The following is a 23,322-nucleotide window of genomic DNA, read 5'->3' on the forward strand; positions in this document are numbered from 1 at the left end:
GATATAGCAGATTCAAGAACATTTTAAATTATTTGTTCATTTTGATCCGTAGTGTTTGTCTCTTCCAAATCTTGTAATAGAGCAAAGTGATTTGATAGATTAATCTCAAAATCACTGTTCTCCTGTAACAGCTTTCCCTCTTTTTGTTTTTTGTGATATCCTTATCATTTTCATAGGCTCTTTTTGACAGTCTATCTTCACTTTAGCTTGTACCATTTTATGGTCACTTCCAACATTAAAACGATGATAACACCCAGAATGGACTCTTCCATGTCTACTTTCTGTATGTTTTTTTCTTGCAAAATGAGTTCATGATATAAAGTTCCTGTCCTTCAGCAAACTCTTCTAGTCTGTCACCTCGATTATCTTGTTCACTACTTCCATACAGGCCAGCCACTTTTTATCCAGGTATTGTTCTTCCTATTCTTGCATAAAAGTCACCCATTAGTATTTTGTATTGGCATTTGTCTTTGTCTTGAAGGTGGGTCACATCATTGTAAAACTCTTCTACCTCAACATCACTATAGCTTATTGTTGGCATGTAAGCTTGAATGATTTGAAGCTTGTATTGGATGTTCAATTGAATGATGCATTGGGCTACTCTGTCCAATGTACTTTGGAATTTTACTACAGAGTCTTTCAGCTTTTGATTGATGAGAAAACCAATTCCGCCACATTGTCCATCCTCCATGCCTCTAGTGTAGAGTAAATGCCCAACCCTATCAACTACGTTTTCACCTTTTCATCATAATCCAATGATATCCCAATGCATATTGTTGAGTTCAATCAGCAGTTGTTCTAGTCGAGTGACTGTTTTCATTGTTGAATGTTGAATGTATGTGTAAAATCCAAAGGCAGCCTGATTTAGCCTGGTGATTTTAGCACCCTCTGCCTTCAGACAGGTATTCCCACTACCGTGGGTAGTTTCCCTAGGGCCTCCAGGGAATGAGGGCCATTTTTGAAGTTGTGTTGGCATATGGAAGGATAGACTATAATCTGCCATGCTAGTCCAATGTGGGTTGGCAGATGCGATCGGTGTTAAACTGCAGTATCCATCATGGGTGACCCTTCTGGACATATATACGTTTGACGACATAGCCCACGATTTCATTTACTCACATGAGCCCCTTCACCTTGTCAAGGCCCCGATCATAGAAGGAGCTTTCAGATTTGTTTTGAGGAAGAAAAGAAGGCATTTCTGGAATATTACATTCCCAGGCTTTTCTTCAGATCTAGCACTGAAGCGTCTCTTGTATAGATTTTTTTTCAGAATTTGTAATCTCAGCAAAAGAAAAGCTGGAAAAAAATCAGAGAAAAAAATCTTAATTTTTTTTTTGCATGCTTCCTACATAAATCTCCTATGAAACAACAGCCCCTCAGTGTGATTATTCCTCGTTTGTCCAATAAAGGTGGCATCTCATCTTTGTTTATGTTGGTTAAACATTCTGGAGAGGTTTACCTTGGAGCACATGTCTTCAACTTCCCCCTCCAATTCTTCTAACTGGCGTTGCCTCCTCCTGTCTTCTATGGATTCTGTGACATCTGTATTCAGCTGGGCAAGCCCTGGCAAAAAATAACAAAATAATTATCAATCACTTTTATTTTTAAAACAAAAATAATTAAATTGTATTAAGTTGAAATAATACTCACTTTCTTCAATTTCCTCAAGTTTCTTCTGAAGTTTCTCCTTTAGTTTGCTGTTTTCCTGAACAGCACTTGCCATATTCCTGGCTAGTTTTTTATTTTCTTCCTCCAACTAAGATACAGACATTATAAGAAGCATCCGTTAGTCATAGAATAGAAATAAGCAGACAGAAAGAGAAGATTAACACAGGATTGTAAGGGAAATGAATTACTTACAGCTGTAATTCTGGCATTTTTTCCCTCCAGCTCCTCCTGGTGTCTTGCCAGAAGTTCACTGATGTACCCCTTCTGTTGTTTTTGCCTCTCGTTATATTTCCGGAGACAGACCTAAAAATTAAGATGTTTATCAGCAACATTAAACATTCAGTAACTATAGCATGAAGACCTTCACTAACCATTGTTAAGCAACAATCCTCATGACATTGCCTGCGGTTGCCTCTAGCCAGCTGCAGGGTGAGCTGAAGCTGCCTTTATTTGCTCTGCTGTTAAAAGTGATGTTTTAATAGCACCCTTCTTCCAATATAAACCTTGAAATCAATCTCAGTTTGTTCATTTAGAGGCTAACAGTGCCCAAATATTAAAAAGATGAGCATCATATATAAAATGTACAAGAGGCAAGTGATGTTACAAATTAATTAGGAAGAGGGATTTGACGGCTCTAACCAGCCCCATGGCTACATACTTCTCTCTGTGGACCCAAAGTAAATCCAGAGAGCTATGTTTCCCAGCCTTTCTGGATGTGGGTCCTGAGGATATCTTTAAATTTAAGATATTAACACAATTCACCAAGAAAGGGCCTGAAAGAAGATGTACAGGCATTTTAAAAATATTCAAATTCAAAACTTATTCTAAAAATTGTTCTAAAGCAATTTTTACTTCTTCCTAGATTCCTTTGATTCCTGCTTTATTTCATTATTATTCTTTATGTCATGTTACCTGTCATATTACTTCTTTGAATCCTAAACTAATCCCAGATTCACACATGCAAGTTGACAAATAAATTAATAAATAAAGTAGAGGATCTCTTACCTCAAACAGCAGTTTTCCTGCATAATACAGGAATATGTCCATCATTGATTCAATATACTATATTTAACCAAACTAAACTAAGATAATCCTAAATAAATAAATATAATAAATATGATAAATAAACAATGTGTTTAAATAAACTAAAATAAGCTGAGTAAATAAGAATGATATTAAATAATATAAATAAACAAACCGATACTGTAAATAAACTAAATCTAAGCTAGGTAAATACTGCTAAAATAAAAAGAAAACCAAAACTAAGGAGAGATACAGTAAACGCACTGACAGAGAAAAAACTCTCAGTGAATAGCTTTCTTTCAGGCAAGCAACCAGTTTTATCTACTTCTGCTTTGTGAGCTCATATACCTGCCACACTATTATGAAACATGAACAAAGGAAAAGCAAAGCAAACTGATTGGCTGAATGAATGCTACCCAGAGTTTTACCTATTTTTCAATATTGGTAGAAATGTAAGTACAAAATCCTCTTGGTGCATTTGGTGGAATCAGAGGATAAGCTAACAAGAAAAATGCCATATAAAAATTAGTGTCACTGAAAAATGTAGGGAGATCTCTGAAGAAACATGCATAATTTCTACTGGAAAAAGTGGTGCAGAGGTGAATGAGCGGAATTGGAGAGATGTCTGTTCTTGGCAGAATAAATTACAGTGTGGCTCTTGCTCTACCATACTGTACTTGCCCATTTTTCTTTAAAGAACTTCAAGATGGCTACAGATCTAATTGGTGGGTCTCAGGATATGTGCATTCTCAGTTGTGGCACCCTCCCTACAGAATGTTCTTCCTAAAATTAAGTCTGCCCTATCTATCCCTTTTGATTTTTGAAAAAGCCCTTGAGAACGGATTAGGTGACCACGACTGAGTCTGATGGAATCTGTACCTGAAGGAGAGTGGAGAAGAGTTCGGGCAAAACAGAGTTTTCCAAGAAAGAGACATGTATGAAGAGATTGCACAGCCCTGAGCCAGAGGGGGAACAGGGGAAAGGGTCAGGGTAGGATAGTTGCACTCTAGACTCTCTCAGGATAGATATATCTAGTAGTAAGAAGATTACAGCTCAAGTTTGGCAGGATTATACCCATTAGGTGTAGCAAATAAAATATTGAACTCAATTAGATTCCACTGGGTTTTTTTTTTTTAATCTACTGTGTGCTGCCTAGAATCACCTTGGGTGAGACGGGCAGCTATGTAAATTTGGTAAATAATTAAGTAGGTAAATAGATAAATTGTTTACCTCACTTGAAGTCCAATATAAATTAGGACTTTTTCCTTTCCTTTTTCCTTTCCACTCCATTCTTTTCTGATCTCATCACTCTATATTGTAAGCCTGAGCCCTGTTTTTTGTTTGATTTCAGCTTTTGCTTGTTTTTGCTGTTGGCCTTGAATAGCTCAGGAACAGATACTCTAAATATTAAACCTACTACTTATGTCATGCCTGGGCATAATGCCAACAGATGACAATATACGCAGCTCAAAGTTGAGCTGTGGCATCCTTGGTGCTCTCCAGTGGTGGAATCCTCCCAGTTTAACAACTGGTTTGGTGATAGCGCGCTTTGCGTGCATGCGTGTGCTTCATACATGTGTGCAGTTTGAAGAAAACTTCACTTCTGGGTTTCTTCGGAGGAGAAACACAGCTGAGATGCAGCAATCTAACAAATATAATCCTCAGGCACTTGCTAATCATTGTTATCACAGGCAAGATGGTGGTGTCCATTGATGGGGAAGCTGCTGGCATTCCCAGGTTCTCAACTTCACCCCAGGTTTCTGCCCTGGTTTACCAGGGGCCTCTGTGATTTATCTATCCTTCACCTACACTCAGATGTTGCCCTTCAGTCATGGCTGATGCTGCCTCGTACCGGCAGTCATTGGGACACAGATGCAGCATGTGCGGAATAGGGGGATCATGGCAGATACAGAGTTTGACACGTTGAAATATGTCATTGTCATCGGTGAGGGCTCAAACTGACCCAATATACTATCGATAGTCCTTGACTTACAACCACAATTGAGCCCAAAATTTCTATTGTAAAGTGAGACATTTGTTAAGTGAGTTTTGCCCCATTTTACTACTTTTCTTGCCATAGTTGTTAAATGAATCACTGCAGTTGATACGTTAGAAACCTGGTTGTTAAGTGAACCTGGCTTCCCCATTGACTTTGCTTGTGAGAAGGTTGCAAAAGGTGATCACGTGATCTTGGGACACAGCAACAGTCATATATGAACCAGTTGCCAAATTGATCATGGGGATGCTGCAAAAGTCACAGCTGAAAAACGGTCATAAGTCACATTTTTCAGTGCCATTGTAACTTTGAATGGTCCCTAAATGAACTGTTGTAAGTCAAGAATTGCCTGTATCCCTCCCCCCCACTTAAAATGGACATTTATAAATATATAGCATACATTTTATATCAGATATGTATTTCATAAAAACACTTTGGTGTCCATATTACTAGTATTTCTGGCTTTATTCATATGATAAATTGAGTCATGATGATGCCATTATTTAAATACTATTACTATTACTAAATACTACAAAGACTATTACTAAATTTGCAGATGATACAACAGTGGTGGGACTCGTCTCCAGGGAGGATGAGTCTGCCTGTCGAGATGAGGTGGACCAGTTGCTTTCATGGTATGGAGACAATAACTTGGTCCTTAACATGAATAAGACCAAGGATCTTATAGTGGACTATAGAAGGAATAGATGAGACATCCAGCCCTTGCTTATCAATGGAGACGGAGTGGAGCAAGTGGCCAGTTTTAAGTTTCTGGGTGTAATCATAAAAGAGGACCTGACCTGGGGCATTCACATTGCAGCACTGGTCAAAAGGGCCCAGCAGAGATTATATTACCTGAGACTTCTCAGGAAACAACAACTGAATGAAAAACTGCTGGTGACCTTCTACCGCTGCACCATAGAGAGTATTTTAACTTACTGCACATGTGTATGGTTTGCCAATTGTACAGTGGCAGATAGGACAGCACTCCAGAGGGTTAACATCATTGCCCAGGGGATCATTGGTTTCCCTCCCTCCTCTTTGGAAGAGCTTTATAGCTCCCGCTGCCTTAAGAAAGTTCAAAACATTCTTAAAGACCCATCTCATCCTGGGCACCCTTTTTTTGAACTATGACCATCTGGCAGACGGCACAGGATAATAAAAATAAGGACAAATAGGCTGAAAAACAGCTTCTATCCCAGGGCAGTAACTATATTGAATTCTACCCTATAGTGCAATCCTATTGCAATATTGGGTTTTCAATTCAATTGTATAGAATGTGAAGGATGTGTGTTTTATTTTTATAGTTACAATGTACACTGAAGATGGCATTTAATTTTGTTGTATGAGGTGCAATGACAATAAAGTAAACTTAACTTATAATTCATATAACAATTGAATCTTAATTACACAGTGCATTGATGCAACAGTCTAGATTTATGTTTATTAGCTAGTTTGTGGGACAGCATCTAATACATATTCATTGTGGTGAGATCTCACAATAAAAATGCTGCCCAAGCAATACCAAATTAGGGAAATCTATATGACTCATGATTGCCTGAATTGTTTTTTAAAAATGAACTGAATGCCAAAACAAAAAACAATAAAACCCCAAAAATTATAAAAGGGAGAAAAACGTAAAATAAAAACATTCAAGATACGTATTTACAGACATACATATTTCAATTAATTGATGCCATAATTCATAGCAGACATTCATAGCTTATCTATAATAATGAATTCTATGAATGGTTTAGAAGCATATGGTTTGTCTTTTTGGAGCTGAGCAGTAAGTTTTTTGATTCTAAGTTCCTTTTTTTTGTCCAAAAGTCAACGAAAAGGCTATAATCCAACATCTCTTGACTTTAAAAAAACAAACTATTATCAGTTAAGACCTGCAAGGAAAGCAAAAAGAATAAATAATTGCATGTATGTATTTAAAGAATTTATTTTAAAAAATTAAACATCATATACTTAATCTTAATTACACTCAAATGTTGATGGAATGAAATTTAGGAGTTTATCCTCGTTGCTGCTGCTACTGTATTTCTTCAATATTGTGCCTAGTACCCCATTCAAAAGCCAAGGATGGCCTATGGCTGAAAAAATCACATGGCAGTAATGCAATTCTCCAGTAAATCCAGGAGTAAAATTAATTACCTACCCTACTGGGTTAAAGTAGTAATTCTGCCAGACAGGGAAGAGGAAGGGCTGCTATAACAGTAGAATAAGATATAAGAAGTGTTAATTTTATTTCATTAAGCCCTTGAACTTCTATTTTCGGCTTAAGGATTTGAATGAAGCAGAAATGACTGCTTTCTTCTAAAATCCCCCAATGAAGTTCTCTGTTGGAGCTACTGCAAACATTTCATCTGTTGTCTTAAACACAAAGTCTAGATTATTATCTTACAGTACAGTAGAATTTGCCTATATATTTTTTAGAATGATACTAATGCTAATGAATGATAAAGCTAATGAATGATATTTTTTATTCATTCTGCAAATAGGAATGGTCACTAGCCACTCCATCAAAGCAGCAATCACTTATTCTCATCTACATGTTCCTTCAGGATCACTTCACACAATCATATCAGCATTATCATGCTGCTTTCTACATGCTCTCTATTTCCCTGTACTCATTGTGTTCTTGATAAAATATAGAGCTTAAGTAAATAAAGGCATGATTTAAGTCCCAGGGTCTGATTTTGCTGCATTCTTTAACAGTTGCTAATATGAGGAATAGATCCGTTCAACCCTATGGGGCTCACATGTAGAAAATACATGTATAGGATTTTACTGCTAATCTCACCCATTGGTGAGAATGTACTGTATATTGGTGAGAATATACATTCAAATGCACTGTTTCAAAAGGATAGAATTAAATAGTCCTGCATTCATGCAGTTCAGGTTAGTGATTGTTAATGCATCTTCTTCCATCACACTTCGGCTGCCAATAGGTCCTCCAACTTGATTATTTGCAGCAGATGCTAAAAAGCGAGAAATATCAGGTAGCTCTATGACTTCAGGCAAGTCTTCCTGAGTGGGCGAGATATTTTTCTCAGTGTTTGCAAAACGAACTATAAACCACAGGAGGGCCAGGAAATAGCCTGCTTCAGGAGCTAAGACTAAAGACGGTGGGAATATCCTCCTAGAACTTTGACGCAAGACAGAGAAATGACACGCACTCCCACATGTTTATAAAGGGGAAAGAAATGGAGGGTCCAGAATCTTAGATGTCTTCAGATTCTTAGAAGAAAGAAAGTTGTGTAAAAAGCACCATTCATTGCAGGAGCAATTCATTTCAGCTTTCCAAAAGGACTTCACTCGGTTGAGAGAGGTAAGGTTTTTTTCTACAGTTTGGAGAGTGAAGTAGGATACACTGAGTAACCTAGGTGCTCCTGCCAGCTGCAGCACCATGGACAGTTCTGCACATGCACACACACACGCTGAGCTAGGTCGATTTTTTGTTTGTTTGTTTCCCCTACAGCTCTGGAGTAAGTTACCTGTTACTTTAATCAATGCTTTCAATTCGTGTTTTGCTGTCTCAGCTATCTGGTCAAGATGAGGACAGAATAGAGAGAATAAGCTGTGAAGTAAAAAGGCAAAGCACACCTAAGAAACTACTACTTACAATTTGTTTTAGAATTTCCAAGTTGGCCACAAGATACCTCTGGGGGCAACTAATTTCTGAATAGTTTATACTCTGTAATTAATTGATAATAGATGCTCTTCCTATTCTAGTTCTCAGAATAACACAACAAATAAGAAAGAAGTCCTATACATCACAAAAAATAGTAAAGTATATAATTTTGTAATAACAAGAAGAGAACAAATCTAGCGGTAAAAGTCGCTTTTTTCATGTTTTATTTCAGTTTATTGTTTTAATTGCATGTACGTAATTTCTTATGTACAGATGCTTATCCACTAGTAAGCCTTCACAGTTAATTAGTGTATGGATTTTTTTTCCAACTATCTCTCATTTCATTACTTTCAGAAAAGCTGATTTGTCACTCACTTTTGCTGGACTCTTTGACTTATTTTCTACTGGACGTCAGTAGGCAAAGATGACTTAATTATGTTTGTTTTAAAAAAATCTGGTTCTAGGGGCCAGGAATTATAAATGCATAATATATAAGTAACTGTTCACTGTTCTGGTTTTGCCTACATAAGACAGATGATGAAGGAGGTGATGAAGGAGAAGGGAACATCTTCTGATTCTATAATATCATCTTATCTTCGGTAAAACTACAATAATCAAGCCATTGGATTTTTCTCCTCAATAAATATTAACATGCATGTTGATTTCCCCAAAGATTTATTTTTATGACTGAATGCAAAAGACACAAAAGATGTGTCTTTTTCCTTTAAAGTGAATTTTTTTGAGATGAGTATTCAATAAAACCATCTTAAAACTGGGTTAAAATTTCTGTGATGTAAATCGTGAGTTTCTCTAGAACTGTAAATGTCTCGAAGTATAAAGAAATCTGCTTTGTTCTTTGCTTCATATTTTCTGTTAAATTGAATACATGGATTCAAACAAAACCACAGGGAGGTCCATACGCATTCTAATGTTGCCATATGAGTTCCCATATTTCATTGCTATAGATCAGCTACCGCAGTGGTTCTCAACTTTTCTTCACCATGGACCCGCCTTTAAATACCTTTTGTGGCCATGGACCACGGCTACGGACCCCTCAGGATTTGAATCATAATATTTCTTCAAGCCTTTGCAGAGCCCCTGTGACGACATGCGGGAGAACCATTGAGTGACAGTATTATATTTATCAAGTTTCATGCGCTTAATATATGTGCTTTTTAAAAGATATATGGTCAATAGAATAATTATTTGATTTTAAGAGAAACCAGAGTATGAACACCCAGAGAAAAAGCAGAGGAAAGAATAGTGGAATGTAAAAGTTCATGCCACTTTCAATGTATGAATACTTTTTTAAAAAACAGCTATAATATACATGGTTATCTTCTTTTAACTTGGAAGATCTGACAGTCCGGAAAGGCTATTACCACCAACTTCAGTTTTCCTGGCTGGTGAGGCCACTTGACTAATGAGATTAGAGAAAGATTTGCAAAGATGCTCAGCGCTGAGCAGCAACTCTTCAGAGGGGTAACCTGGAAGAACGAAAACAAAAATTGTTATGTGTAATCAGTTTAGGTTTGAACTGATACAGTAAATGTTCTACAAGCTTAGCTCATAGAAAGCAAAATATTTTCAGTCCAGTAAAAAGCTGCATACAAGATTGTGAACAAAGTTATTAGATACAAATCTAAAAGCTCCTCAAACATAAAAGATTACTAGATGCAAGAAAGCAGAGACTTCTAAACACTATTGCCTCCTTGTGTGTGTGTCTGTGCGTGTGCATGTGTGCATGTGTTAATTGAGAAAGCAGATAAAACAGTTTACCTACTTTTTCAAAATGTTAGGGCCTTTCTAACAGAAGATTTTATTTACTAGGGTCATAAGGACATGTCAGCTATAATTGTACAAAATAGGCCTAGACATTCTCTATACTTTGGCCCAATTACAATTGCCTGGATTTTGAAGGGAGAATCCATCATAGGAAATTGATAATAGAAACAAGTCCATCTGAACCATCATGCTGCAATTAGTTCTTATAGTTTCAGTGATTTTAAGCATTTAGCACAGAGGTTCTCAACCTTCCTAATGCCGCGACCCTTTAATACAGTTCCTCATGTTGTGGTGACCCCCAACCAGGGGTGGGTTCTAAAATTTTTTACTACCAGTTCTGTAGGCGTGGCTTATTTTGTGGGAGTGGCTTAGATGTCATGTGACTGGGTGGGCGTGGCTAGTTGGTCATGTGACCGGGTGGCCATGATTATGTGTATAGGGACTACTCAGAGGGCTGAAAAAAGTCATTTCTGACAGGTCCTCGCACTTTTGACTGGTCCTCACACTTATGACCATCCTCACATTTATGCCCATGCAGCATTCTTAACAACCATGTCACTCATTTCACAATTGCTTCTCTTCACCATGGTGACAAGATAGGGAGAAAAACGTAAAATGTGAGGACAGTCGTAAGTTCGAGGACTGGTCAAAAGTGCGAGGACCAGTCAAAAATAACTTTTTCAGTCCTCTGAGTAGTCCATATGCATAAAAGGATACAGCAATAGAGAGGGATGAAGGAAAGGAAGGGAAATTAGAGTAGGAGTGAGGGTAAGAGAGGGAGGAAGAGAGGAGGAGAAGGAGAAAGGAAGAGGAAGTAGGGAGGAGAAGAAGGGTGGAGAAGAGAAAGTAAGAAGGAAAGAAAAGAGAGAGGTGGTAGGTTTGAGGAGAAAGATTGCTGTACAATAAAAAAGATGAAAGGGAAGAAAGCCAACCCCAAACAAATATAAAGATATTAAGATAAAGAATGAATTGTTAAACTTTAAAGAAGAGAACAAATATGAATAAATAGCAATAATTAGAAACACACATACAAACATACAACGTATTTTCTTTGAACAGAGTATTTGGCCGGTTCACAAATTTAAACAGTGTTTAGTCATTTCAATTAAATTTACAATTTCTATATTTCCTTTTTGCCATATTTATTCCTCATCTATTTTTTAAAAAAACCAATATTACCCTTCATCCTCATCTCTAATCTTAATCAAATTCAATTTTTCCCTTCTATATTATACCCCTTCCCATTGTCATCTATTTTTATATCCATCCTCACATTGGTTAATTATGTAATTATGTAATACAGTTGTTTAATACAAATTCAACATTTTAATATAAATCAATTAGTTATATAACTATTTTTTTTATATTAATCAATATGAACATGAATATTCCAATTATTTCCATGCAATCCAATTTCTCACAAATCAATTAATTATATTTACCAATAATAATAAACCAAATAATTTCCCCCATATATTCCTCCAAACCACAACTTAACCATTTCTACTTTCAACACAATATACAATTAATAGTATCTCAATTATTACAATTCCCTAGTTAAATAGAGCTTTTTTTCTTTTGTGTTTTAAAATCTTGAACCTCCTCTTTTGCCCTAAATTTCCCATTGTTTGCAGTTTTGCACCTACCTTTTTTGGTGAGGAAAAAGAAAAAGAAATCTCTCTCTGCCTCATTTTGTCACGTTGCAGCAAAGACACTGCTTTACTTTCAGTTTCGCTTTTTCAGCATAGCTAGGGGAAAAAAAATCTGCTCCAGCAATTTACCTCTTTGCAGCTAGCAACAGAACAGAGCCCTGCGCAAAACAGCTGAGAGCAAATCAGCTGAGAGTCAGGAGGCTGATCAAATCAACTTATGGTAATTAACCTATGCTGAAGCTGAAAGGGGCTGTTTTTTCTATTTTTGCAGACACACTCAGTCTACTCATTTGTTTTCTTTTAACACTGATCAGCTGTAGGGCGGCCCTTTGAAGCCCCGCGGCAAGAATTTAAACAGTTTTTTTCCCTCTAGCCATCAGCTGGGACTCAGGAGGCAGCAATAGATTGGGAGTGGGCAGGGTAAGCGAACAGCAACCGGGCCGGGAACCAGTTCGGGGGTGTGGCCAGCCAATCTTATTACCGGTTCTCCGAACTATTATTTTTTTTTACTACCGGAACCGGGAGCGGCGCGGGGGCGGCAGGGAAACCCTGAACTTACTCACCCAAACTTTTTCTGTTGGGCTCTTGCAGCTGCAGGTATCGGCGGTGGCAGCAGCAGCAGCAGGGAGTCCCTGAACTACCCAGGATTTTTCCTGCACTAGAATGTTTTCTAGTCACGTGCGCGCATACTCACATGCACGCAACCTCTCTCCGCTCTCTTTGCTAAAGCGTGGGGCACCACGTTGCACGCTGGGATATGCAGCCCTCCAACAGAGGCAGAGGGTGAGGGTGAGTGAAGGTGTGGGGGGGGTGAGAGAGGGCTTTGGTGACCCCTGTGAAATGGCCGTTCAACCCCCAAACGGGTCGCGACCCCCAGGTTGAGAACCGCTGATTTAGCAGGTTCTAATCCAGTTACTCTACTTACTCCTGCTTTTCCAGTCTTTTTAACTCTTCAGTGATCAGCAGCAATGCAAATCTGCCAAATAGGATAGGATCCTATTTAATTTTTCTAAGTTGAACTTCTGCAAATTCAGGGTGTCCATAAACCTTCTTATATCACCCCTTGGACTATTTTGCATCCATGAAAATCCAAATCCAGAGAATGAATTTGCCATGGGTCTATAGCAAGAGATATGCAACCTTTCCATTCCTTTTTATGCAGCCCTTCCTTAAGTTCATGCCGTTAAGTTTCACTGGGAAAAGACTAAAATACGTATATGAAGCCTCTGGTAATTCCAACTTTGACCATTTCAAGGAATCTCATTGCATTACCTCCATACCCACTATTGGTGGGTTAAAAGGGATGGTCCACATTTGTGCTGCAGCTGCCAAAAAAGCCAATACAGTCCTAGGCTGCATCAACAAACCATATGGATAGTATCAAGACCATATGAAGTGTTAGAACCATTTTATACTGCACTGCATACTTGGTATACTGCTTCAAGTTTTGGTCACCATGATGCAAAAAAGATATTGAGATTCTAGATAGAAAGAGTTCAGCAAAGAGCAATGGAGATGATTAGGCTAAATTATATTATGAATGGTTGTGGGAACTGAGAATGTCTAGTCTAATGAAGAGAAGGACTAGGGATGACATGACAGCAGTCTTCCTATATTTGAGAAATATTGGAGAGAGGAATATCACAGAGAGGAGCGAGTCATCATATTCTTCAAAGCACCCGAGGGCAGAATAAGATGTAATGGATGGAAGCTTATCAAAGAGAGATCCAATATAAAGGAGAAATTTCCTGACAGTGACAACAATTAATCAGTGGAATGGCTTGCCTTCAGAAATTGTGGGTGCTCCATCACTGGAGATTTCAAGAAGAGAGTGGACAGCTCTTTGTCTGGAATGGTATACGGCGATGATGGCTAACCTATTCCGGACTGAATGCCCAAAGTGTGCACGTACGTGCCCGAACCTCCAAAATTCAATGTGCGTGCTGTCTCCGCACATGCGCCCTGCCCAGCCAATACGCACACGACGCCATGCACCCTGTCCCCCACACACACCCCCACGCATGCACATATGACTCCCACACATGCCCCACCCCTGTGCATGTGCAGCAGAGACCCGCAGACCAGCTGGCTGGCGGGAGGCGCACACGCATGCACGGCTGTTGTGGCTCCATTACCTGAGCCTGTGTCATCGGCAGGAGAGGACTCCGAGAGTGAAGAAGAGGAGTTGGCAAGGCCTCCCTCTCCAGGACCCTCCTCTCTGGCAATGCCTTTGGTGTCCACCAAAGAGCAAGAGATAGGGCTGGGGCCAAGCACGTCCACGCAGCCACAGATGGACAGTGATGAGGGTAATAAGTCTTGGCTGGACCCACGCCAGCGCCGCAGAGATAAGCGCGCGCAACAGAAGAAAGGGCATGCCCGAGATTAGGCTGAGTCACTGGACCACACCCCACAGGATATAAAAGGGAGCGTGGTGGTCAGTCAAACCTTGTGACAAACAAAGCTGAAAGCTTCCACGCCATTCTGCATTGCCGGACTTTTGCTGTAAGACTTTGCTGGAAGTATCTCTGGACTTGATTTAATTCCGTAATTATTGAACTGCTTTCCTTTGATGTATTAGAAGTGGGGAGAAGTTATCTCTCCTCTTTGTAAATAATAAACTTTTGGCAGGCAGCCACTAGGTTGTTGCCAAGTTCCGTTATCATAAGGAAAAGGATTTTGCCAGCTGGTTTAATCTTTAACTCCTGAACGTCTGTTGGTGTGTGTGTGGGGGGTTGGGGACAGAACAATGGCTGAGCTGTACTTGGGCAATGGCTCGCATGCCCACAGAGAGGGCGCTGCATGCCACCTCTGGCACGCGTGCCATAGATTCGCCATCACGGGTATAGGGTCACCTGCTTGAGCAGGGAACTGGACTAGAAGACCTCTAAGGGGCCTTCCAACTTTATTATTCTGTATTCTATTCTGTTTTCTGTATATATAAAGGTAAAGGTTTCCCTGTCCAATCATTTCTGACTCTAGGGGATGGCTTTCATCTCTGTTTCTTAACCAAGGTAGCCAGCATTGTCTGAAGACCACTCCATGGTCATGTAGCCAGTGTGACTATAAGATGAAGTGCACGGAATGCTGATACCTTCCCACTGAAGTGCTACCTATTTATCTACTTGCATTCGCATGCTTTCAAACTGCTAGGTGAGCAGGAGCTTGGACAGCAAACAGGAGGTCTCCCCATCATGCAGTGGAAACTGGACTGTCAGCTTTCTAGCTGACAAGCTCAGTGTGTTTAACCATTGACCCATCGCGCCCCCATTTTGTATATATATATACAAAAAATATAGTATTATTGTATTATTGTATTAGATAGTATTATTGACAATATGGCCTAGAAGATACAATTGTGTTGCAAAGTAGTTCCCTAATCTAATAATTTGGGGACTTGGATGTGACCATACAAGAAAAAGTGGCTACCCTTTCTTTCATTATTCCTTCTTGAATCATGGAACTCATTAGCACCAGCACTGAAAATTAGTAAACCCCATGTCAAATCCCAGCAAGACTGGCATTGTTTGTTTGTTTTTACCTGGCTGCACTTGGAGACGTAGTTTTTTCTTCAGTTCTATTATCAACTGTTGTAGCTCTATCCACTTCTCACTAAGGTGTCGTTCTGATGCTGTAGAACAGTGGGAGCTTCTGAACTTAATCCCCTTGCTGAAGTGGTCCCTGTTAGTTTCAGGTTTTATATTTCGAGAGTTGTTTGTTAAAGGTCCAATCCCCTCCCTAGGGGTTTCATTATGTGTAACTTCAGGATAGGTGTTTTGGAAGAAATCTGACTTTGATATGATCTCTGATGATCCTGTATTCCTGGTGAGGAAATAAACCTGTGGCTCTATCAGCCATTTTCTTTCAGCAAAAAATGAGTGCAAATTTGAACATCCCACATGGTTGAGCTCTAATGATGGGTATCCAGTTCCATTCTGAATTTTCCTTTCCTTCAAGATTTTTTGGTGACTTGTAGTGATATTCTAAATGCATGATAAATGAATAAAATGTTAAATTAGAATTAAAATGTTGCTTAAAACTTCATGTATATAGATATGTAAATATACTGTACATATTCAAACAAGGATTCAGCTAAAGAAATAATATGGTTGATGATTGCTACTGGATCTTCATTGTCAATTTCTAATTTGTATGAAAATTTGGCCAATTTTGAAGATTAGAAGTAGTCAATTTATGAAGGGTTTCAGTCATTTATGGCCAATGCTCTGGTACCTACATGCTAGTAATATCATATCAGAATATCATATCAGAAATATCAGAAAACACTTAGGAACTAGGAGTGGTTATTGATCCAATTATTCGATCAAGTATTGATACATATTAATGAATATTATTAAAACATTTTAATGGAAGAAAGTGATGATTACATCAGGGGTGGGTTCTTCTTACCTTTATTACCGGTTTGCAATGGGATCGTGCGTGCGCGCCCTGCTTCTGTGCATACACAGAAGCTTCTGTGCATGTGCAGATCGCCAGTGACAACATCTGGGGCAGTGGGCAGGGCCTCGCCTCCCACCAGTTTTACTACCGGTCTGAACCGGAGGCAACCCACCACTGGATTACATGTAGTATATCAATGCTTATTTTGGGTTTCAGAGGCATATGACTCTTTTGCAGTCATTTCAAGGTTTAAATAAATCAGGAGCCTGGTAGCACATTTTCAAACTAACACATTTTATTAAGAAGCATATGCTTTCATGAACTGCAGCTTACTTCATCAGATTCTACAAGAATTAAAACCAAATGAAAAGATCAAGCTTTCACAGAATCTTAAGGAACAGAAAGGGTTCTCCAGGCAACTGTTTTACTTTATAGATAATTACCATACTATAATATTAAAATATGATTGAATACAGCTCCCATGCAATATATTCAAATTTGCCTCTCTTCTTGCCACCTTCTCCCCATTCCAGAAGTCTACAAGAAGCAGCTTATCAAAAGATTATGTATATTTGCAATGTTCTCAGCTGCACAATCTTTTTTTTTTTAAAAAGGTAGGTCCTTCTACAATTAACTGTAGCCAAATTATTTGTGATTGAGTTCAACAAATTAATTTGTGCATGTGAATGCAAAAGCTTTCATTAGAAAGAAATCATATTCTGGGATGGGGAAATTATAAACATTTTGCATCCTCTCATCCAAATTTTTATGAGAATATTCCTGCAGAACATTTAAAAAAAAAAAGAAAGGGATAGAAAACTGCCAATAAATCACAACATACTTATTTAATGAAGGATCTTCTTGATCTCAGAATTACAGTATTTTACATGGCAAATCCAATTCAAAAGTATCATTTCATTGCTTGATGATTAATAGTTGATACTTTTTAAATGTGTCAGTATGATTGAAATTATGAATTGTCAGTTTGCTGACATTTTGATGTTAAAATCATTTCACATTTCTTTATAATATTTTATCTTTAAATAAGCTTATGATTTAAATTAGTTTAGCAATCATAATTGGTATCAGGTAAGGGTGTACATCCCCTCCTCTAAAGTAGATGTCTAAAACTTACTTACTCCCTTTATCCCTTTTTGTGGTGGGTACCAAGGTCTACTCAGCAGCCTATTTTTGAAATTTCCTTTGATGCTCTGTGCCACCTGGCAGGGAGGTGTTTCAGAATGCAAAGAGGAGATTTCAAAACTTCCTTTGATTCAGCAAATTACTTGCTATTTCTTGCATCCTGTTCTGAACTTCACCTGATTTCATTGCCTACTTTTGCTCATTAGGCTTGCCATTTCTGCATGCCTTTTTACCATAAGGTAGGGCTTCCATTTATGGGATAATTTGTGAGACAAATCACCTATTATATTTATTTTGACTGGATGTTTGATTGTGGACCATAGCAACTGATGGGACTTTCTTTTTTGTGGTTTTTTTTTTTACCCTGAAGAAATGATTGTGCATAATTTTCTGTTTTGCTACTTTGACTCTGTCTTGCTTTCAGAGAGGAAAAAAGGAAAAAGGGAAGTCCAGTTCCATCATACACCATTTTTCATTTTCTATGTTATTTAATTGTTTAAATGACAGAGAATTTAGTTTTTTTTCATTCTTTTAAAATGGATAATGAAGAAATGAAAATAATAATAGTTATATACAGATATTTCACTCTTAATAAACAATCTTACTATGCTATTTAAAAAGGAGGAAATTAGATGATGGTATTGAAGTATTGAAGAAATCAATTTATATTTAATTTAGAGTATAGAAAATGATGGCTGGCTTTTGCAGTATACTATACTCTAATTGTCTATAATTATAGACAATAAATAAATAAATACAAATAAAAATAAAATATCAATGAAAAATATATTATTATTATTATTATTATTATTATTATTATTATTATTATTATTATTATTATTATTATTTATTAAATTTATATACTGCCCTACTCCCAAAGGACTCAGGGCGGTGAACAGCCAAGATAAAATACACATAATACAAATATTAAAAACCATTTAAAATATATTAAATACCATGGCCCGAAAATTAAACATCCAAAACCACTATTTTAAAAGTTAGAACCCATAAGCAGTAGCTTCCTTCTTTAATAAAACAAATATGTCATCCCAATCTGGCAAATTAACACAAGAGTTCATTCATACACATAAGAGTTCATTCATACACATTATCCCAAATTGGATGAGAAGTGAGATTTACAAATGATACTATTTAAAAATGTCTTTGCACAGAGCAAGAAGACTGTCACTTAGCCAATGGTACAAGGATGACAGGCAAACATCCTTTCTGGTGATCTAGAGCTGATCTCTCAGTCCAATTCCCACCAAGGCAGCATCTAGGCCTTTCAGAGAGCACTGTGTGGGAGCAATATATATTTACTGTATTCTCTCTCTACTTGGAGTTTCTGTATTTTTAATTTTAATTAGTTTCCTTTTTTTAATGTTGGCTTTTCTACTGCTCAGTTTGTGTGTATATTATTTTTTATTTGATTGTTGTATGCCCAGAATCACTTTCCTTGAGATGGGCGGCTATATAAATGTGATAATAAATAAATAAATATAAATATAAATATATAGATAAATAAATTAATTTTAAAAAATCCTCCTGCAAAATAAACATACAGAAAACTAATATATATCAAGGAGAAGACAGACTAAAATTTCTTTCCCCCTCCCAAAAGCTACCTTCCTGTAATGAGGGGTGGATTTCTTTATTCATTGGAAGGTGTGGGAGTATTCTGACTTGCAAGCTCCTAGGGTAGTTTCAACAGCAGGGTTGCCATCTGAGAAAGATTTAGCCTTTAGAGAGCAGCCACATTCTTCTTCACATATTAGTTCCTTAGAATGACATGCAGCTCAAGAACTCAAAGCATGTGTCTTTTACAACTTGCCAGTCTGTATTAGAAGAGCATATTCAGTGAGTTCCAAATATATTATTGCATTGAATATGACTGACGGTTATTCATACCTGAATGTCCAGTCTCATTTTCTGAACTTGCATTTTGAGATTCTCATGCCTTGCTATTAAGTCATAACAATTCATTTCTAGGATACAGTTTCTCTCCTTCATTTGCTGAAGCTGAGACTTGAGATTCTCCTGGCTTGTTTTTAGCTCATGCCACTTTGTTTCCATTACAGAGTTTCTGGGTTCTTGAGCAGAGTGAGGAAGTTGCATTTTGTCTTCCCATTTGTTCATCTATTTCCTGAGGTACCTACAAGATACAAAAATGATATCATGACATTACTAAATTCAAGAAGTACAGAGAGTCTTTGATGTTTAAATATTCCAACAGAATATGATTATACAAGTCTTTTAAAGTAAAATTAATAAATATAACCCTGGGACTTCCTAATGGTCTCCCATCTAGCAGTTTCAATTTGCTCAGCCTTTCAGGTTCAAATAAATTGAACTGGATGCTGCCATCTAGCTAGGCACATAGTATGAACTTTTCACTTACTCCTAGTTTGATTTCTGTTCTTCAACTGTCTACCAATCCAAAGCAAACCTTTCTCCTTTTTCTAACTCTAATTCTTCTAATTAATCTACAACTCTTTTGGTTACTTCTGGATTTTTCATTCTTCATTGCAAGATCATTCTAAGCCTGATAATCTGTTCCCAATAGTAAATTTCTTTGGGATTTGCTTCTGTAACCCAATTATTCTTTGAAGCTTCCTATTCTATTCAATAATATTTATTCATGTATTTGTTATATTTCTTATCCTTTCTCCAAGAACTCGAGGTGATTTAGATGGAAGGGATGGGGAAAAGATCTCTCCAGGCTCCAACACTTGTTCACCATTAATCATTATCCTGCTGCACACCAATAAACAGAATTACACCTAACTCACTTTTCCTACAGATGTTGCACTCAAAGACAAATTCATTGAATCCTAGTGTCAGAAGAGGCCATTTAGGATCTTAAATATAGTCCCCTATTCAGTCCAGGAACTCCACCTTAAAATATTCCTGATAAGCTGCTAACTATAAGATATAAGATTTTGTTATGAATTTGCTGGTGTTTGCATGGCTGTATGAATGTATAGCAATTCCCAAAAATTCCATGCTGCACTTATATTGTTATACTGGGGGAGAGAATAGGAAGTATGCATAAACATGGATTTCTGATGTATTTGTTGCTCTCTCTAAACTGATTGTAGCTCTAATAGGATGATATTTCAAGATCTATTTAATAAGATCCTGTTAAATAATAATTTTAATAATATCAGTTAATAATTTCATTGTAATGTTTTAAAAAAAATTAGGGCAAGCAGAAATGTTGTAATCTATAAACTATTAACTCTTAAGCAATAGCAACAAAATGTAAATTAGAACAGCTTATGTTACACATTGCATAATAATTGTATGCATAATTTACTCCTAGTATTGATAAATACTATCAGGAAAGCTTAGTGATCAATTATATGAGGGTTATAACTATAAACCTCCATAAACCTCATTCTAGTGCATGGCACACTCTTTTCCAAAAATTGCTCATTCAGCATATTTCAGTTCCTTTAATATGTTTAGGTCAGGGAGAATGGAAGACAGCATTGCTATTGTGCCTAAGAAAGATCACATATCAAAAATGAAAAACTGCATTATGCCATTTCAATCATATACTTTTCTTTTACTGGCACCAGCCTTAATACATGCATTTTCCTTAAATGAAAGCCTTACCTCTATGCTAACAAGCTATTGAAGATCTCCAGAACTGGGAAGGGAATCAGATCAATCTGCCCTTGTTATATTAGGGCATCCCAAGAAAAGCTCTCTGTTTCAAAATAGTACATCATAATAATGCCGTATTTAATTCTAGCCATTAGGCCATCATTACCATAAAAACCTCAAGCACATTAATTTATAATAACTATTCTGAATAATTGAAGAGTGCCTTTGATCTGGCTCTCTAAAGGTTATTTCCAGCAAATTCACCTTCTGCTTTTCTAGAATGTGAGAACAAGCAGTTACTGGTTGCTGAGGAACACAGTGCTACTATGGCGACAGAAAGCAAGAGGAAGTGTGTGTCATTAATATCTTAAAAAGAAAATTACGTGGTTTGCTTCATTACAATCTATTTTTTTAAAAAAGCTGGAACTGAAGTTTATTTTTAAAGCTCTCAAGATTATATATTACAAGAGCCCAGCAAGGGATTTTCTAATATTATTACAAAATTGAATATTTTGTATCGACTCCTGCCTTGGGCTGAGATTGGACTAGAAGACCTCCAAAGTCCCTTCCAACTCTATGATTCTATTTCTATCAGATATAGCTTAAAATGCAGAAGCATTCCTACTATCTGAGTTATATGTAGCCATTAAATGTTTCCTTCTCCAAAAGAATTAAAAGCCTGCCAACCCTGATAGCCAACATTTACATAGCACTTTATCAGAATAATGGGTTTATTCCCAGGTGATTCTATTTCCCAAAGTGTCCCCAATTATCAGTGGAAGAGAGCATGTCCTGCTTTCCTCACTCTTCTCTCCCCAAACCTCTGTAAATATATTCAGAAGATAGCTCAGTGGAAATGAGGATGAAGATGCTTGGCTTGGCTGGTGGGAAACAATCCATGATGCTTGTGTGTATTCTTCCATCCATAGGCATATAGAACAACATACAGATTTTCAGTTTTTTAAAGAAATATTTTACAGTATTTTAATTCACGCCAATTTAATTCACCTGGATTAAGTCAAAGCATTTAAAGACAAAATATAAAATACTGATATATATAGAACATTAAATACATAAAAAGTAACGGCATCAGTAAACAGCTGTTAAACACCATCCCATAAATGTCTATGAAGATTTTCAATCACCCAGGTCATGGTTTTCCAAAAGGTGCTTTCCAAAAAGGCACCTGGACTTTCTTGGTTTTTTTTCCCCTTGAAGATATTTTGCTTCTCATCCAAGAAGCTTCTTCAGTTCAGTTTTTCAGCAGAACTGAAGAAGCTTCTTGGATGAGAAGCAAAACATCTTCTCGGGGGCGGGGACCAAGAAAGACCAGTTGTCTCTTGGAAAAGCACCTTTGGGACAACCATCCCATAAACCAAGTAATCTAAGAACCCCAGAAACTACTTTGACATTACATTGAGAAGGAGAAACTGAATGGCAGAGATGAGAAAGAATATAACAGCTGAAAATGGTAAAGAATTTTCAGTTTTACAGATTTTTGCAAAAAAATTTAATTCTGTAGACTTCAGTATTTTTCTGTCCATTCCTGTGAACTGTTTATACTCTAGTTTTTGGAGTAGCAGGTACATTCTAATCATGATATCCTGACATTTTGCCCAGCAACTGTGGCTGGCATCATCAGAGGTAAAATCTTTGTAATCTGGTTAGAACAACCTGAAAAACCCGAAGTAGCTGAAAACATAATGGGCACAAAAATCAGTTTAAAGACAGACAAGTACTAGCAATCATATCAAATCATCATGCACAACTCCAAACAGAAGCTATTGAGATTTATAAACTAACAAGCAGTACAGTCTGAAAATTAATAAATGTTTTGTTTTCAACTTGCTAAAATAAAACAGCCCTTAATTAACAAAACACCATATAGCAATCTCATTTGAGTCATTCAGTCATTCAATCATTCAGCAGTCACTGAAAAATAATAAACATCAGCAAGATTCAAAGACAGAAACTAAAAAATTAGCTGGATTCCCCAAATTCACCTGGATGAAGAACCAATCAGAAATTAGCTTTCCAGAATTCCAATGACAGTGTCTAATTAGAAATTAATTCAGTTACAAACATAAGAAGTCTGTTCTGGCTCAGTTCCCTGTGAGCTGCCAAGTAGTACACTATAGAGCAGATCACTTTCACTATTCTAGGTCCCAGCCATGGCTGCTGACAAAACAATATGATATTAAATAATTAAAATATGGCCTATTAGCCTGGAAGCTCATCGCCACCGATTGATGCTGGCTAGGAAAGCCTTCGTTGATACATTGCTTGTAATGTTATAATTATCTCCAACCACAGAATGTTTCTATGGTCACTGAATTACAGCACATTAAGACATTTCAAATATAAGAAATAGCTAATTACTGTTATGGAAAAAAAATCCCAAAGCCATA

The 23,322-nt window shown here is 37.2% G+C and overlaps 1 protein-coding gene across 2 annotated transcripts; it reads right to left on the reverse strand.

Annotated features, from left to right (window-relative positions):
• Positions 1-8,538: 8,538 nt before the first annotated feature.
• On the reverse strand, positions 8,539-21,216 carry DYTN (dystrotelin). 2 transcript variants are annotated; one of them, XM_034431682.3, is made up of 4 exons: positions 20,924-21,216; positions 19,214-19,448; positions 15,303-15,744; positions 8,539-9,814 (listed from the first exon to the last, which is right to left on the reverse strand). In XM_034431682.3, exons 2-4 carry the CDS (start codon positions 19,439-19,441, stop codon positions 9,672-9,674), a joined length of 813 nt encoding a protein of 270 aa, XP_034287573.2. In that variant the 5' UTR covers positions 19,442-19,448; positions 20,924-21,216; the 3' UTR covers positions 8,539-9,671. The 2 variants fall into 2 exon arrangements, with proteins under 2 accessions (XP_034287573.2, XP_034287567.2); XM_034431676.3 differs by having other exon boundaries at positions 19,214-19,457; positions 20,924-21,215.
• Positions 21,217-23,322: the final 2,106 nt, after the last annotated feature.

This window comes from Pantherophis guttatus, chromosome 1 (assembly GCF_059756535.1).
Source record: "Pantherophis guttatus breed Tessera chromosome 1, ASM5975653v1, whole genome shotgun sequence".
Taxonomy (NCBI): Eukaryota; Metazoa; Chordata; class Lepidosauria; order Squamata; family Colubridae; genus Pantherophis; species Pantherophis guttatus.